Source organism: Bos indicus x Bos taurus, chromosome 19, assembly GCF_003369695.1.
Source record: "Bos indicus x Bos taurus breed Angus x Brahman F1 hybrid chromosome 19, Bos_hybrid_MaternalHap_v2.0, whole genome shotgun sequence".
Lineage (NCBI taxonomy): Eukaryota > Metazoa > Chordata > Mammalia > Artiodactyla > Bovidae > Bos > Bos indicus x Bos taurus.
In genome coordinates, this window is record NC_040094.1 from 46,179,051 (window position 1) to 46,193,996 (window position 14,946).

At 49.8% G+C, this 14,946-nt stretch overlaps 1 protein-coding gene across 3 annotated transcripts in view; it reads right to left on the reverse strand.

The window, feature by feature from the left end:
- The window catches only part of PLEKHM1 (pleckstrin homology and RUN domain containing M1), a 57,205-nt gene extending 42,979 nt beyond the window's left edge, over positions 1–14,226 (reverse strand). For 2 of the 3 annotated variants that reach the window (XM_027517323.1, XM_027517325.1), the window contains exons 1-5: positions 14,119–14,226; positions 11,105–11,267; positions 7,520–7,608; positions 4,051–4,298; positions 1,694–2,320 (exon numbers count right to left, since the gene is read on the reverse strand). In XM_027517323.1, coding sequence (XP_027373124.1) covers positions 1,694–2,320; positions 4,051–4,298; positions 7,520–7,567 — 923 coding nt within the window. In that variant the 5' untranslated portion in view covers positions 7,568–7,608; positions 11,105–11,267; positions 14,119–14,226. The remainder of the gene's footprint in view (positions 1–1,693; positions 2,321–4,050; positions 4,299–7,519; positions 7,609–11,104; positions 11,268–14,118) is intronic. The other variant, XM_027517324.1, reaches the window with a different exon arrangement.
- Between the last annotated feature and the right edge of the window lie 720 nt (positions 14,227–14,946).

The following is a 14,946-nucleotide window of genomic DNA, read 5'->3' on the forward strand; positions in this document are numbered from 1 at the left end:
ATGTCCATTAAACTCAGGGATGGTTCAATAAACTAAGGTACATTCATACAGTGGACAAATATGTAATAGAAAAAGAAGCTCCGATATGACAAGATCTTCCAAATAAGGTATGTGTGTGTATGTTAATCACTCAGTCGTGTCTGACTCTTTGTAATCCCATGAACTGTAGCCTACCAGGTTCCTCTGTCCATGGAATTCTCCAGGCCAGAATACTGGAGTGGGTTGCCATTTCCTTCTCCAGGGGATCTTCCCAACCCAGGGATTGAACCTGGGTCTCCTACATTGCGGGCAGATTCTTTACCACTGAGCCACAGGGAAGCCCTGGTAAGGTATAGAATGGTATATTTATAATTTGTACTAGCTTTTGTGGAAAGAAGTGGGAAAATAAGAAAGAAGAGATTAAGGACTTCTCCTGTGGTCCAGTGGTAAAGAATCTGACTTCAATGTAGGGGACGTGGGTTTAATCCCTAGTTGGGGACCTAGGATCCCACATGCCACGAGGTAACCAAGCCCGCGTACCCCAACTACTAAGCCTGCGCTCTACAGCCCCTGAGCCACATGTGCCACAACCAGATAAGCTGTGTGTGTCACAGCTAGAGAAAGCCCATGTGCAGCAACGAAGACTAGCGTAGCCAAAAAAAGAAATGATAATAAGAATCTATAAAACGATATATATATGTGTGTATATATATATATATCTGAAGCTAACACAACACTGTAAATCATCTATACTTCGATTAAAAAAAAAATAAGAAAGAAAAAGTTCAAATCTATATATTCACACATGGTATAGCTGGATTTAGAGACACTGGAAAAATATGTAAGAAATTAATATTTATGGTTACAGGGGTGGGAGAGATTTTTCACTGTACACATTTTAGATTTTTTTTAACTATAAAAATAGATGATCAAAAATCAATGTTAAAAAGCCTGAATGAAGGAAGGCTCTGCCCAGGCTTCTGTCTCCAGTCAAGTTTGTCCCTCCATGTCCTCCTCCTCCACACACTTGCTCGTCCCCATTTGCTTGCCACTCCCGTGCGGGCATCACCCAGGTTTTATGTCCTCCAGAAGACCTTCTGTGAGGTCCTAGAAGATCACGCTGGGCACTGTGTTTTACTGTATTTTTTGGAAGTTGTACACAGAGCTCTGAACTATTGGTTTCCTTCTCTCTAGATGAAGATGACAATGATATCTGACACTGAAAGAGAGACTAACTAACTTGTCACAGGTCACCTAGGACAGAGCTGGGGCTGGAACCAGCTCTAAGCCCCATCTAAAGGCATCCCAGGGATTTCCCTGCTGGACCACACTAAGACTCCGTGCTCCCAATGCAGGGGGCTGGGGTTTGATCCCTGATCAGGGAACTAGATCTGACATGCCGCAACTAAAGATCCTCCATACCACAACGAAGATGGAAGAGCTCAAGTGTTGCAACTAACTTGGCACAGCCAAATAAATAAATAAATATATTTTTAAAATGCATTCTATGCATTTTCCCCACTAGCCCCAGTCTGCCTCCAGGTACAGCTCCCAGGAACTCTGCTCCCTGAGGGAGAGTTTATGACCTCTGTCTGTCTTTCTGCCCTAACAGAGTCCTGAGCTCAGTGACGCAATCACGTGCTCCAGGAAGGGCGGGAGGACAAGAGGAAGAGAAGCAGGAAGGAAGGGGAAGGCATGGGGGAGGGGAACTCACTCTTGCAGAGACATGTCCGAGTCGTCGGCATTGGCCATCCCCAGGTCTGAGTCATAGGACATGGGCTCCTCGGAACGGTCTGGACTCTTGGAGCCATTCTCTTGGAGGAGGCAGCTGTCAGAGTTGAGGCTGCAGGAGAGCTGGGATGAACTGGCCGTGTCCAGGCTGAGGGAGGAGGCGGTGAGCTGCCGGTTCCGTCGGATCTTGTGGCCTGAGTGCTGGACCTCGATGTCCTCTGAGCCCGAGGAATGGGAGATGGAGTCCAGAGACTCCTTCCGCTGCAGTTGAGCTCCAGGGATAGTGAGGGGGTCGAGCTCTGAGAGCGGGCAGAGCCCCGAGAGGGCCAGCGGGGTGAGCGTCCACTCGTTAAGGATGGCAGACTTGTAGGAGAGCTCAAAGGATAGGGACGTCAGGCCCTGAAGGAAGCTCAGGAGGAACTCGCCCTCCTCGGCGTCGCGGAGCAGGGCCGTGGGCTGGTAGTACTCGCACAGGCGGGCCTTCTCCTGTAGCAGCAGCTTCAGGTAGCACTCCATCAGGCCGTCGTTGAGGGCCAGCCGCAGCCAGGCCCGGCAGCGGCCCACGTCCGTGCTCACAAAGATCAGGTGCTCCAACTCCGAGATGATGTGTCTGGGAAGATAGAGAACAGACACGTTTCAAGAAATGACTGCCAGTCACCGAGATGTCATTTTATCCACTGGCTAGCAAGAGCCGAGAACAAGGACTGCAAGTATACACAGGCATGAAGAATTCTTGGATAACAGCATTTGAAGGGGAATTCAGAAAGACTCAGCTATCACCCCCAATGTTCTTAGGTTGGTATCATGAAGGATCATTCATGACAACTATCTGTCTGGCCCGAAAACATCTGCTCATCTGGGACACGTTTGTTGAGCCCCCAGGGCAAGGTCTTTGGAGCTGTGAAGACACGGGGTCAAGACATGGTCCCTACCCTCGGTCCAGGTAATGACTTTTCAAGGGCATACTGAGGTAAGCCCTATTGTTAGCAGCACTGTGGTGGGGGCCAGGCAATCATTTCTGGGTTGGAGTAAGAAAAATGCCATAGAAAGGGGGTCTCTGCGCTGGGCCTTGAGGGATTTCAAGAGGCAAAGATGGAAGGAGAACTTACAAGGCATAAGAGACTGATAGAGAAAAAGGCATAAAGGGGAGAAAAGCAACAGACTATAATAGGAGTGGGGAGTGCTCTGGTTACAGCTTGGGGAGGAGGAGTGGAAGATCGGGTTGCAAGGCAAGGTAATAACACAGTCTTGAGTATCAAATGGGGGAAGCAGAGTGGGGCAATGGTACCCACACCTGGCTGTGCATTAGAACTCTGTAGAGAATGAGACCAGGATACAGGTTCCGGGGCCCCAGGCAAGTGAATCAGACCCCAGCCTGACAAATGGCAGCCTATGGCTACAGGGTTTTGCTCAGGAAAGCTACACGCCCACAGCTATGCAGACTTCAGGGTAGGGTGTTCCATCCGGGCCCCATGTGTACCAAACTCAGCTCCTAAAATGTTTCCGTCTGCTGTAAATGCCCCTCCTCTGACTGCACCATCCCCGGTGCGTGGCTCCTCCACGGGAGCACTGACCATACTCTGCAGAACCCAGGGATGGAGCTCTGGTCAGCTTAAGCTCACTAAAGGCTGGCTGACTGACCGAAGAAAAGACAGAAGGAGATAAGGGGGACACTTAGAAAGGCACTTCCACCCAGAATTAAGGTAAGAGCCTGAGACAGAGCAGTGGCAGTAGGCACAAAAAGGAAGATTCGAGACTGACATGCCACCTTGGGGCAGGACTGACAAGACACCAGGGGCATTTAATAGGCCAGAGAGGCTCCATGCCAGCTGCCTGCTCCAAAGCCCAGGCGGTTCAGGGCAGGGCAGACAAGACAAATGTCTCAGGGCACACATTCAGATGCTCTGGCCAGAGGCTGCTCTTCTTAAATTAAAAAAAAAAAAGCCCTACCTCCTTACAAGTATGATACTTAGCACACAAATACGCAAACATCCTCAGGCAGGGTCAGCAAATTTCTGGAAAGGGGCAGACAGTAAAGATTTTAGGCTTTGCAGACCACACAGCTTCTGTTGCAACTACAGAATTTGCCAGAGGATGGAAAAAAGCCGGCTCCTGCTTCCACTCAGGGTGCCCAGCCCAGGGGCTCAACACTGTGCCGGGCCACTGCCTGAGGGGCCCACTGAGGCCTGGTCTAACACCACCCTCCTCTGGCCATCTCCTCTCCACGACACGGGGCTCCCTGTGGCTTTCCACAGAAAAGCCCTGGAAGGAAGAACCTGGAGCCCCACATTCTGAAGCTCCACCCCGACGTGAACCCCGCCCCCACCCAGCGGCTCTCACTTGTGGGTGACAGCTTTCAGGAGAGGCCAGAAGACGGGCTGAGGCAGAGGCTTCTGGTGGGCGCCTTTTTTCCTCTTCCCTCCGGCCTCGGCGCGGATGTGCTTGGCGTGCAGGCCGTGGATGAAGACGGCCTCCAGGGCGCTGCACATGGTGTTGGCATCTCCATCTTCGCTCGTGACCACCGTGTCTGAGGACACATACTGCTTCTGCAGCGCCTTCACGGAGCCCACTAGCTTCTTCTTGATGACCTGGGTGGTGCCAGACACAACACAGGTCTTTAGAGGCTCCTGCGGCGACCCCTGCAATGTCACTCTGCTTGTCGCCAAACACGTGGGTCCCCATGTAAGCACAAATCCGTGTATCTATGCAACAAGACTAGGACAGGCCGGGACTTCCCTGATGGTCCAATGGCTAAGAGTGTGCGCTCTCAATGCAGGGGTCCCTGGTCAGGGAGCTAGAGCCCACATGCCCCAACTAAATATACTGCATGCAGCAACAAAGACCCAGTGCAGCCAAATAAATAAATTAAAATTTTTTTCTTTTAAAAAATTTTTTAAAAAGAAAATCAAAAATTTTTAATTTAAAAATAAAAGAAAAAATTTAGTACAGGCTAATGGTAGAAAAAAAAGAGAAAGAAGAAAAAGAAAAAAAATCACACTGAGAACTGTTGTTATTATTATTATTGCAAAGATATTTGTGGGGTTTCTTGCTTGGTTTTCAGTTTTTTAATTTATTTACTTATTTATTGGCCATGCTGCGAGGCTTACAGGATCTTAGTTCCCCAACCAGGGATTGAACCTGGGCCACAGCAGGGAAAGCACCAGGTCCTAACCACTGGACTGCCAGGGAACTGCCTGTTAGCTTGTTTTTTAAACCAAACTTCAGTGAGCCGTATAAAACTTGTGTTTAAGTTCTGACTCCACCATAGTTACAGATATGGGAGCTGAAGTAATTCATCTAGGGCAGGACTGAGATTTTTCCATCTTAATCATATGACCAACATTCCACAGAGAGTCAATAAGTTAAGAGGCAAAAAGCGCTGTGTTAGAACAATAAAAACACCCAGAAACAGAAGAGTGGATTATAGGAAGAAAGATCCTAGACCTGGCAGTCAGAGCCTGCGTTTAGTCTCAGTTCTGGTAGTCACCAGCTGGGTCATCTCAGATATTCCACTTATCCTCTCTGAGCCTCAATTTCCTATCTGTTATACAGAAATAATACCTTGTGATTTACAGCACTGGAGTGGGAGTACTCTTTGAGGGCAGGACTAGCTTTTTATTCATTCCGTGCCCTCAACAATGGTCCTGGTTCTCGGCATGTGTACTAGTAAATGTTTGCTAAATGAGTAAATCATAAAACATACATAGGAGCCTTCGCTGGTGGTCCAGTGGTTAAGAAACCACCTTTGGATTCAGGGGAAGAAGCTAGGGTTTGATCCCTGGTCAGGGAATTAAGATCCCACATGCCTTGGGGCAACTAAGCCCGAACACTGTAACTAAAGAGCCTGTGAGCCACGACTAGAGAAGCCCACGCACGCTGCAACTAGAGAAAGCCTATATTTTAAAATACATAAAGTCCTTTGGAAATACAGAGTTAAGAGTGTTCTAGCATAATAGAAGTACATATGTCAAAATTACCTAAGGGTTTGGAAAAGGACTGGAAGGGATTACAGAAAAACTGGTTTGAATTATTAGGTGACAGGATTATGGACAAATATCTCACTGGTTTTTATTTTAGAGAACACAATCCATGTTAATGGTCTTTGAAAAGTTAAATGTTCTTCTGTTAGAACAGCTTTAATGAGACATAATTTACATATCATAAAATCCGCTCACTAAAACACACAGCTCGGTGGTTTTTAGTACATTCACAGAACTGTGCAACCATTTCTACTATCTAATTTTAGAACATTTCATTGCCCTCAAAAGAAACCCTGTACCCATTAGCAATCACTCACTATTCCCTTCTTCCCCTAACCTCTGGCAACCACTGATCTACTTTCTGTCTCTATGGATTTGCCTATTTTCTGGGCATTTCATATAAATGGAATCATACAACATGCAGCCTTTTGTGTCTGACTTCTTTCACTTTAGTATGTTTTCAAGTTTGTCAGTGTTGTAGCATGGATCAGTAGTTCATTCGTTTTTATTGCTAAATAATATTTCATCGCACGGATATATCCATTTTATTTATGCATTCGTCAATTAATAGATATTTGGGTTGTTTCCACTTTTTTGGCTGCGATGTTCCTATGAACATTCAAGTACAAGTTTTTGTGTAGACATGTTTTCAGTTCTCTTGGGTATACACCTAGGAATGGAATTGCTGGGTTGTATTTAACACTGTTTCACTTTTTGAGGAACTATCAAAGTGTTTTCCACAACAGCTATACCATTTTACACTCCCACCAGCAAGGGATGCGGATCCCAACTTCTCTACAACCTCACCAACACTTACTGTTGTCTGCCATTTTCATTACAGCCATCCTGGTAGGTATAAAGAAGTATCTCAGTATGGTTTTTCCGCACCCCCACACTGCTCAGCATGTGGGATTTTAGTTTCCTTACCAGAGAGTTAACCCACACCCCCTGCAGTGGAAACTCAGAGTCTTAACCACCGGACCACCTGGGAAGTCCTTCATTATGGCTTTTTTTTTTCCTATTTTATTTTAAAAATTTTTGTTGGAATATAGTTGATTTATAATGTTGTGTTAGTTTCAGGGGCACAGCAAAGTGAATCAGTTATATATATATATAGATAAATATAGAAGAGAAGAGAAGAAGGCGGCAGTGGCACCCCACTCCAGTACTCTTGCCTGGAAAATCCCATGGATGGAGGAGCCTGGTAGGCTGCAGTCCATGGGGTCGCTAAGAGTCGGACACGACTGAGCGGCTTCACTTTCACTTTTCACTTTCATGCATTGGAGAAGGAAATGGCAACCCACTCTGGTGTTCTTGCCTGGAGAATTCCAGGACGGGGGAGCCTGGTGGGCTGCCGTCTGTGGGGTCGCACAGAGTCGGACACGACTGAAGCGACTTAGCAGTAGCAGCAGCAGCAGTGTGTATATCAGTCCCAATCTCCCAGTTTATCCCTCCCCAACCCTTATCCCCCGATAACCATAAGTTTGTTTCCTACACTAGTGACTTTACTTCTCTTTTTCTCATTATGGTTTTGATTTGTCTTTGTCTAACATCTAATGATATTGAGCCTATTTTCATGTATTTATTGGTCATTTCTTCGGAGAAATCCTTGGTCTTCAGGTAACCTATAGTCAATCCCCATTGTTTTATGTAAATCCCCATTTTATCATCAATAAGATGATTTTGGGCAGGATCTTTTGGGCGCAACTTTTTCTCAACCCGAGGCTTCTCTTTCTAAACAGTGCTAATTCATTAAAAAGTGAGAAAAAACAAAGACATGGCTGTCCCAGGCACCCCTTCCCCCACCCTGATCTTCCCTTGTTGCCTACCGGGATGGCAGCCCGGGGGTCCAGTCCATTCTCCACCCCTGAGAGCATTTCCACTCCAGCAGCAGCTCCCCAGGAGAATCACATGACACCTGCAGAGAAGACATGGCCATAGGAATAATCGTTGCGCCAGCCCGCCTCTTCACCACACCGCACCCCCATCTTATGCAAACTGCAACTGAAAGGACTGAATACAAACGTGAAAACTGAGCGTGGATTTTAAGGAAGGAAATAAGGAAGGAAAAAAAGGCTGATGGATTGGACCTCGTGAGGAGAGGAGCCCTGGGTGCCAAGGGTGGGTCTGTCCCAAAAGGTGGGTACAGAGGGCCCTTTGTGCTTAGTTGCTCAGTCATGTCTGACTCTTTGTGACCCCATGGACTGTTGCCCGCCAGGTTCCTCTGTCCACGGGGATTCTCCAGGCAAGAATACTGAAGTGGGTTGCCCTGCACTCCTCCAGGGGATCTTCCCAACCCAGGGACTGAACCCAGGTCTCCCACACTGCAGGTGGATTCTTTACTGTCTGAGCACCATCAAAGCCCAAGAATACTGAAGTGGGTAGCCTATTCCTTCTCTGGGGGATCTTCCCGACCCAGGAATCGAACTGGGGTCTCCTGTACTGCAGGTGGATTCTTTACCAGCTGAGCTACCAGGGAAGCCCAGAAAGGGCCCTTCATGCCACACCAAACATTGGCACAAAAAGGCAGGGGACGAAAGGCAGATCTGATACAGAGCTGAGGGTGCAAGGGGACTGCTGCGGCTGAAGGCGCCAAGAACCCACAGGGGCTGAGAAACAGGAGCTTACAATTCACATTCAGGGCCTGGGCCTTGCAACTGTCCCCTGACTCCTCTTCTAGCCCAGGCTCGGCCAGCTCAGCGGGGAAAAGTACAACTGACATGGCTTCAGAAGGAATGGCACTCCTGCCACGCTGCTGCTTCTCCTTCAGGCCATGAGGGTCCAGCCTGAACAGCACAGGCACATGTCTAAAGGGTAACAACATGGGTTCTAGTCCTAATTTGCCACTAACCAACTTGGCACACTGGGGCATGTATCAGACCTCTCGGATGGAGACTATAAGTGTGGATAGTGCCAAGCACAGGGCCTGATATTTACCAAGGGTAAGTGGTATCTCTAACCCTAGTGGATGTGGCCGTCCAAATTTACAGGCAAAGAATGCCACTGCCTAAGTAAGCGTGTACGGCAGCTCAAGTCAGTACACAGAGACATCTCTTGGGGTAGCTGGCTTTCTCCTGAGGCAACCAGGCCCAGGGTGGCATGGTGGGGGATGGTGGGGACTTTGGCCTGAACCTGAGGGGGCTGCTGCCTGGTCCCACCACAGCAATTTGTACAGACCGGGCCCAGAGAGGCACACTCACATCTAAACAAATCTCGAGTGGCCACACAGCTGAGCATGAGGGGACACCAAAAAAAGAAAAAAGGGTTATTGCTGTCTCTGCTCTCAAAAACTCATGGCCCATGGGAGTCCCATGGCAATCCAGTGGTTAAGACTCCATGTTTCCATTGCAGGGGCTGTGAGTTCAATCCCTGGTTGGGAAACTGAGATCCCACATGCCATGTGGCGCAGCCAAAAAAAACAATCAACGGAAACTCACGGCCCAAAGACGTTACTAAAACCAAGGCACGCTCAATGGGGTTTTGTACCTTTTACATTTATCGCCTCATTCATTTCTCATAACCACCCTGGGAGTGTTTTATTATCTTAGTCTGACAGATAAGAAACAGAAGCTGATGTGGGTCAAGGAAATTCCCAAGATTCCAAGGCGGGTAAGTGGCCAACTCTACCACCCACTGCCAGCACAAGGGTCACCCCTGCTCAAGGGAAACCCTCAGACTGATGGAGTGTGATCACCTCCCTTCTGGAAGAGGTGGGTGTGGGCAAGGGCTGAGGCAGGGAGGGACAAGGGGGCAGGGAGACCTGGGGGTCCAGGTGAGGGGCTGCAGTGGGACACTGAGGTCAGCCTGGTGGGAAAGGTTTACAGGAGGACAGGAGCGCGACACTTGGAAGTGACAGAGGCAGTGTGGCCTTAACAGTGGGAGATGGTCTGATTCAGACCCTGGTCCCTGGAGCTGGCAGAGGGTAAACAGGACCCAGAGCTGACCTCCCCCAGTAAAGACACACGGAGTGAGGGGGGTGTTTGGAGGGTGGCCCCTGCAGAGCCAGCCCTGGTCAGGGCGTGATGGACCACAGGATGCAACCCTTGACCTCAGGCACTGTCTTACTACCTCACCCTCACTTCACTCCCCCTCCCACCTACAGGGATTCTCGGGCCCTCGTCCAGTCTCCGGCCACCAGCACCCCAGGCGGAAGGACCGGTGTTAGAGACAGTCCCTCTGGACAACGTTCCTTCCAGGACACCTTGTGTGGCTCAGGAGGCCAAATCCAGGTGTTCTGGCTCCAAGACCCTGGGCTCCAATCCCCTTCAGTAATTCCAGCGGCCACAGGCCTCCCCTCAGGCCACAGGCCTCCCCTCGGGCCTGCCTCTTCTGGAAGGAGCCTCAAGCCCCACAGCTGCCCTTCCCTCAACCAGCCACAGGTTGGGAGAGGAAAGGCTTAGGCCTCAGCAACCCGAACAATAGCCTGGGTTCATTAAGACCTCATAATGAATTAACTGAAAATAATATTCATGGGCGGGGAGGGGGGCTGGTAGCCTTGTTAGTAAGCAGGTGCTCCAGGCCAGAAAGGGTCTCTTCACAAGTAGACTGACGCTGAGGTCAGAGCAGGGCCAGACAAGTACCTGTCGCTTTTAAAACCAACTGTCAGAAAAGCTACAGAATGACAGCGCAGAGGAGTTCAGAAGGCAATGGCCACTTGACAATTCACAAAACAGGACTGAGGCTATGGGGTTCATGCCACACTTTAGGGCACACCTTTCTCTGCAAGAAGCCACAGCACCCCGCCTATGTGGGTCTGCCCCGGCATGCCTCAGGGAGGCAGGAATCAGCTCAGGGGCAGGAATGTGATGGTTGATGACATGAGAACTTGCTGATGGAACCAGAATGGGGCTTGGTCTCCTGACTGCTGGGTCAGCACTCCATCATTCTCCAGGCCCCCCCAGTCTACCTTCCCGTGGGACGGGTTTCACTTCCTGTCCTCAGAACACTCTTCACTGACACCAAAAACCAAACCAAAGGGCGGGGGCGGGGCTGCAAAGAGACCGAGGCTAAAAAGAGTAAGGGGATAATGTGGGGAACACTGCTAAAAGGTTCTTCAAACACCACTGGTGGAGTTTGGCAGAACAGATGACTTCTGTCTGCCCCTTAGGCAAATCCTAACCTTGAAAAGTCTATGTCCCCCGCTAAGTATCAATTCACCCAGACTCAACGCTTCAAGCTTCTCTAATCTCATGTAACTCTTAAATCAATCCTGTGAGAGAAGGGTGATTATCCCCATTTTACAGAGGAGAAAACAGAGGCTCAGTAGGGATAGAACTCTTTGGTTTCCTCATTCTAAGTCTTGTGTCTTTCACCAAAGTGTTTCAGGTCTTTGATTTCAAGAGCTTCAGGCAAAACTTATTACTTTCGAACGAAGTAATAATTAACTTTGCACTCAGAAACTCAAACAATCTTACCCATCAAGTCTGTAGTCCCAACCAGCTGAGGCCAAGTCCTTTCCATGGTACCCAGGTTTCACAGTTGTCTTTTCTTAAATGTTCCAACATACAGGAAGGAATTGTTCTGGTTGCTTTTCTTTCTTATGCTGCCTGGCCTTCTATGTATGTACAATATCACTTCCTCCAGAGACCAAGGAAGAAAGAAAAGAAAAGAATGGCTTAGATGAGACTTACACTAAAGGAAGAAAAGAACTGCTGGGCTTCTTCAGTTCTGAAACACTCCATCCATCAGTAAACAGCAGCCCCCTCTCCTTAGAGACTTCTCAGCTATTCCCAACAGCCTGCTCTCTACGGCCTGAAGCCAACCCTGTACCGGGCTATTGAGAACAGTCTGGCATTTAAGCCATCCAGCTGCTGTATGAACTGATGAGTCATGGTTTACAGTTGGAAAAGAAGGACAAAGTTATCTTCTGATTCAGAAGGGCAGCTGATCTTTCAGACATGTGAGTGCTGGGTGAGTAAAGTATACCTCTTTCCACCTGAAGACAGCTGAATTTCTGGACAAGTGTCTTGAGGCAGGAGAAGGGAGTGGAACAGGCTTTGAAGTCACCAGATGCCAGCTAGAGGGAGAGAAATTTCTAGCCCTGTGATTCCCAAACCAAAGGCTAGTGAGTAAGGCCAGAAATGTGAAGTCAGTGAAGACAGAGCAGTTTTCTTTCCTCCTTCCTTCCTTCCATCAATAACACCCATCTCCCCCATATTCTTGTCCCATCCTTAGGATTCCAGCAAGGACCAACTCTGAATGAATGATAACAGGAACTCTATCTGACTCATTCACCATTGCATTTCTGGTGCCTAGAGCAACACACAGCACACAGTCGTGCTCAAAAAGTATCTACTGGATGAACCGAAGAATAAAACAAAAATAAGGCTCAGGGCAGGAATCTCCATTTCACAGGCTGAGGGAAGCTGAGGTATACAGTTCTCAGCCAGGATGGAACACCTTCCATTAAACCACCCTGCCAGCTGGCTAAAACTATTTCAATATATCCCACCTTAATAGGGTGGGGCGTAGACACTGAAGGGAGAAGAGCATTCAACTTTTCAAAGGAACAAGACTATAAATGGCAAGAGGGCTTCCCTGGTGGTCCAGTGGCTAACATTCCATGCTCCCAATGCAGGGGACCTAGGTTTGATCCCTGGTCAGGGAACTAGATCCTGCATGCCACAATTAAAAAGATCTTGCGTGCTACAACTAGAACTCAGTGCAGCCAAACAGGTAAATAAATATGAAAAAAAGAGACCATGAATGGCACACAAAGACAACAGGTCCTACTGGGGACCCTTTAAAATTGCTACCAAATGGCCTCTAAAGCTAGGTCGTCAGAATTGGAAGAGAATGTGTATCCCCAAAGCCCAGGCAACGATAAATGATGAAAGTGGGGCCTCAGGAATGTCCCTCTGCCTCAGCTACTCAGATATCTGGGCTCCTCATGTTCATGGGTAACCAAATGGCCCAAACTCAAAGATCCAGCACCTGCAGAAAGAGGAAGTGATTCAACAGCGCTATACCCGCCTGAGCCTTAGCCTCCTGGGAGCCCTCTCACCTACGCTCTTCACAACGTGTTACATCATCTCTGGCATCCACTGCGTGCCCTGTGTTCAGTGTCAGGACAGGCCTGCTCTCAGCTCTAGCTGGCAGGAGCACCAGGCGAGGGCGCATAACAAGTGACCACACACATGGACACGGCTCTGTGAACACTGCCACACAGTGGTGCTCCCTGAGCTTACTCCCGGCCAGAAAACCAACCAACAGGAAGTGATGGCTTCCACTGCCCCAGGCTATGTGGGAGCCAGGTGAGTGGCCATTCTTCACCTTCCAGGTATCTGGTGACACCTACCATTCCAGCGGCAGCACAAGTCATTTACTATGAATGTTAGACATACAATTTCAGGGGGCAAGTCCAGGGGACCAGACATCTGGGAAAAAATCCCTGACCCTGACCCAAGGCAGGGAGTTCTACTTCTCCACACTTACCTGCCACCTGAGGCCCTGCCTGCACCCATCAAGCCCCTCAGTGTCTAACTGCTGGGTTCCCGGCAAGCAGTGACATTTGGCTGTTGAAGGGCAGCTAGTGAGGTTGGCGGGGGGACTCTTCACTAATTCTCAGACTGAGTGGGGACTGGGTTAAGGGAAAAATGGGTGTAGAACTGAGATGGGGACAGCAGAGGTGAGAGAGCAGGAGACCTCATTTTTAATAAGATTGGGTGAGAATGCTAAGAACTGAGCACCAAGAGTCGGGGGCAGTTTAGCAAAGACTTAGGGACAGGAGTGTCCTCTGATGGTTGGAGATGGATAGGAAGTCTATGGTGGGCTAAGAAGTGAGGGGTTGAGTCTGTGAAGACAAGAGGCATGTAAAATTTGAGAAAGGGCTGAGATCAGAGTTATCAAAAAGAAAAGCGTGTGCTCAACAGGGCATCTACTTTGGTGGTGGGTCTTAAACGACAGTGGGACAGAGATGGGGTGTTCAGGATGGGCATACCTTGGGGAGCTGAGCAGAGGGTGTGGAAGATTAGGATAAGAAGGCTGCTCAGGAAAAGGGCGAACCGAATCAGAATCGAGGCCAGTGTGCAGTATGAGGATCGCCAAAGGGGTTGAGAGGTAAAGACGACATGTGTTGGGGGTAAGCAGAGGCATGTGGTCAAGGTCAGGGGTGGAACTGGGCTACAGTGAGGTCAAGGATAAGGCTGCATTTACGCAAGACCGGTGGTGGTGGGGTGGGGTGGTAAGCCCTAGGGTCAGGTCACGAGTGGCAAATGGAGGGGAAAGGCCAGCAGCGGCAGTGCGGCCGAAGGCTACAGTCGGAGTGGGGCGCGGAGCTTGGGCTGGGAAGGGTGAGGGCTCAGAAGCAGGGCAGTCTCAAGGCAACCAGGGGTCTGGGCTCACGGAGAGGGCTGGTGTCCCCTTGCCCATATGCGTCCCGGCCTCGCCGCCCCTCTGCTGCCCGCCTCGCCCCGGATCCTCAACTCACCGAAGGGAGAAGCGAGGGGGCGGGGGCACTGCCAGCCGCTGCAGCCCGTAAGCCTCGGATGGGACGCCGCGGCCTCCCGGCCACTGACAACAGGAAGCGGCTCCCGCGGCGCCTGACGCCGTCACGTCAGCTCTGCGTCCGGTCCCGCCCCTGCCCGTGGAGCCAATCGTGGGGCCCGGAGGGGCCTCGGGGCGGGGCCAGCGCTCTCCGGTGCCGGAGGATTCCCAGTCCGGGTGTAGGTAGATACGTGGTCTGGGAGGCTCATGGTCACCGTACCCTAGCGGGGCGCGGAGAAGCAAGGCCGCCGGCGTCCGGCGGAATGCGTCCTCACTGCCCGCCTTCCGCTGGATCTGTGTCAGACGAGATCCTGGCTTCTGAGTTCCGGACCTCATCTGCGTAGAACTGGGGCCGTCACTTGGCCTCCAGCGAAGGTTCCCCGTTTGTAAAATGGGACCAACGCCTACCCTATTTTTGCCTCCCCCAGGGCATCAGTGTAGCCAGATGGGCAGAGCCCAGGCCCAACTTGGAGGTTCTGTCCCGCCTGGCGTTTCTCAGGAAAAGAGTGTGTTTTAAGCACAGCTTGTATCAAGGAAACACCTTGAGGTCCCCTGGGCATTATCTAGTAACGTACCATCATGCCTGCGCCACACTCGCTCAAGCAGTTATTCTCACGTAGCCTTGTAGTTGTTTGCTTTCTGTTGTAGAAGCGATATTTCTCTTTCAAATGGAATCATAATAGGGACTTACTTGGTGGTGCAGTGGTTAAGACTCCATGCTGCCAATTAAGGAGGTTCCATCCCTGCTCAGGGAACTAGATCCCACAACCCA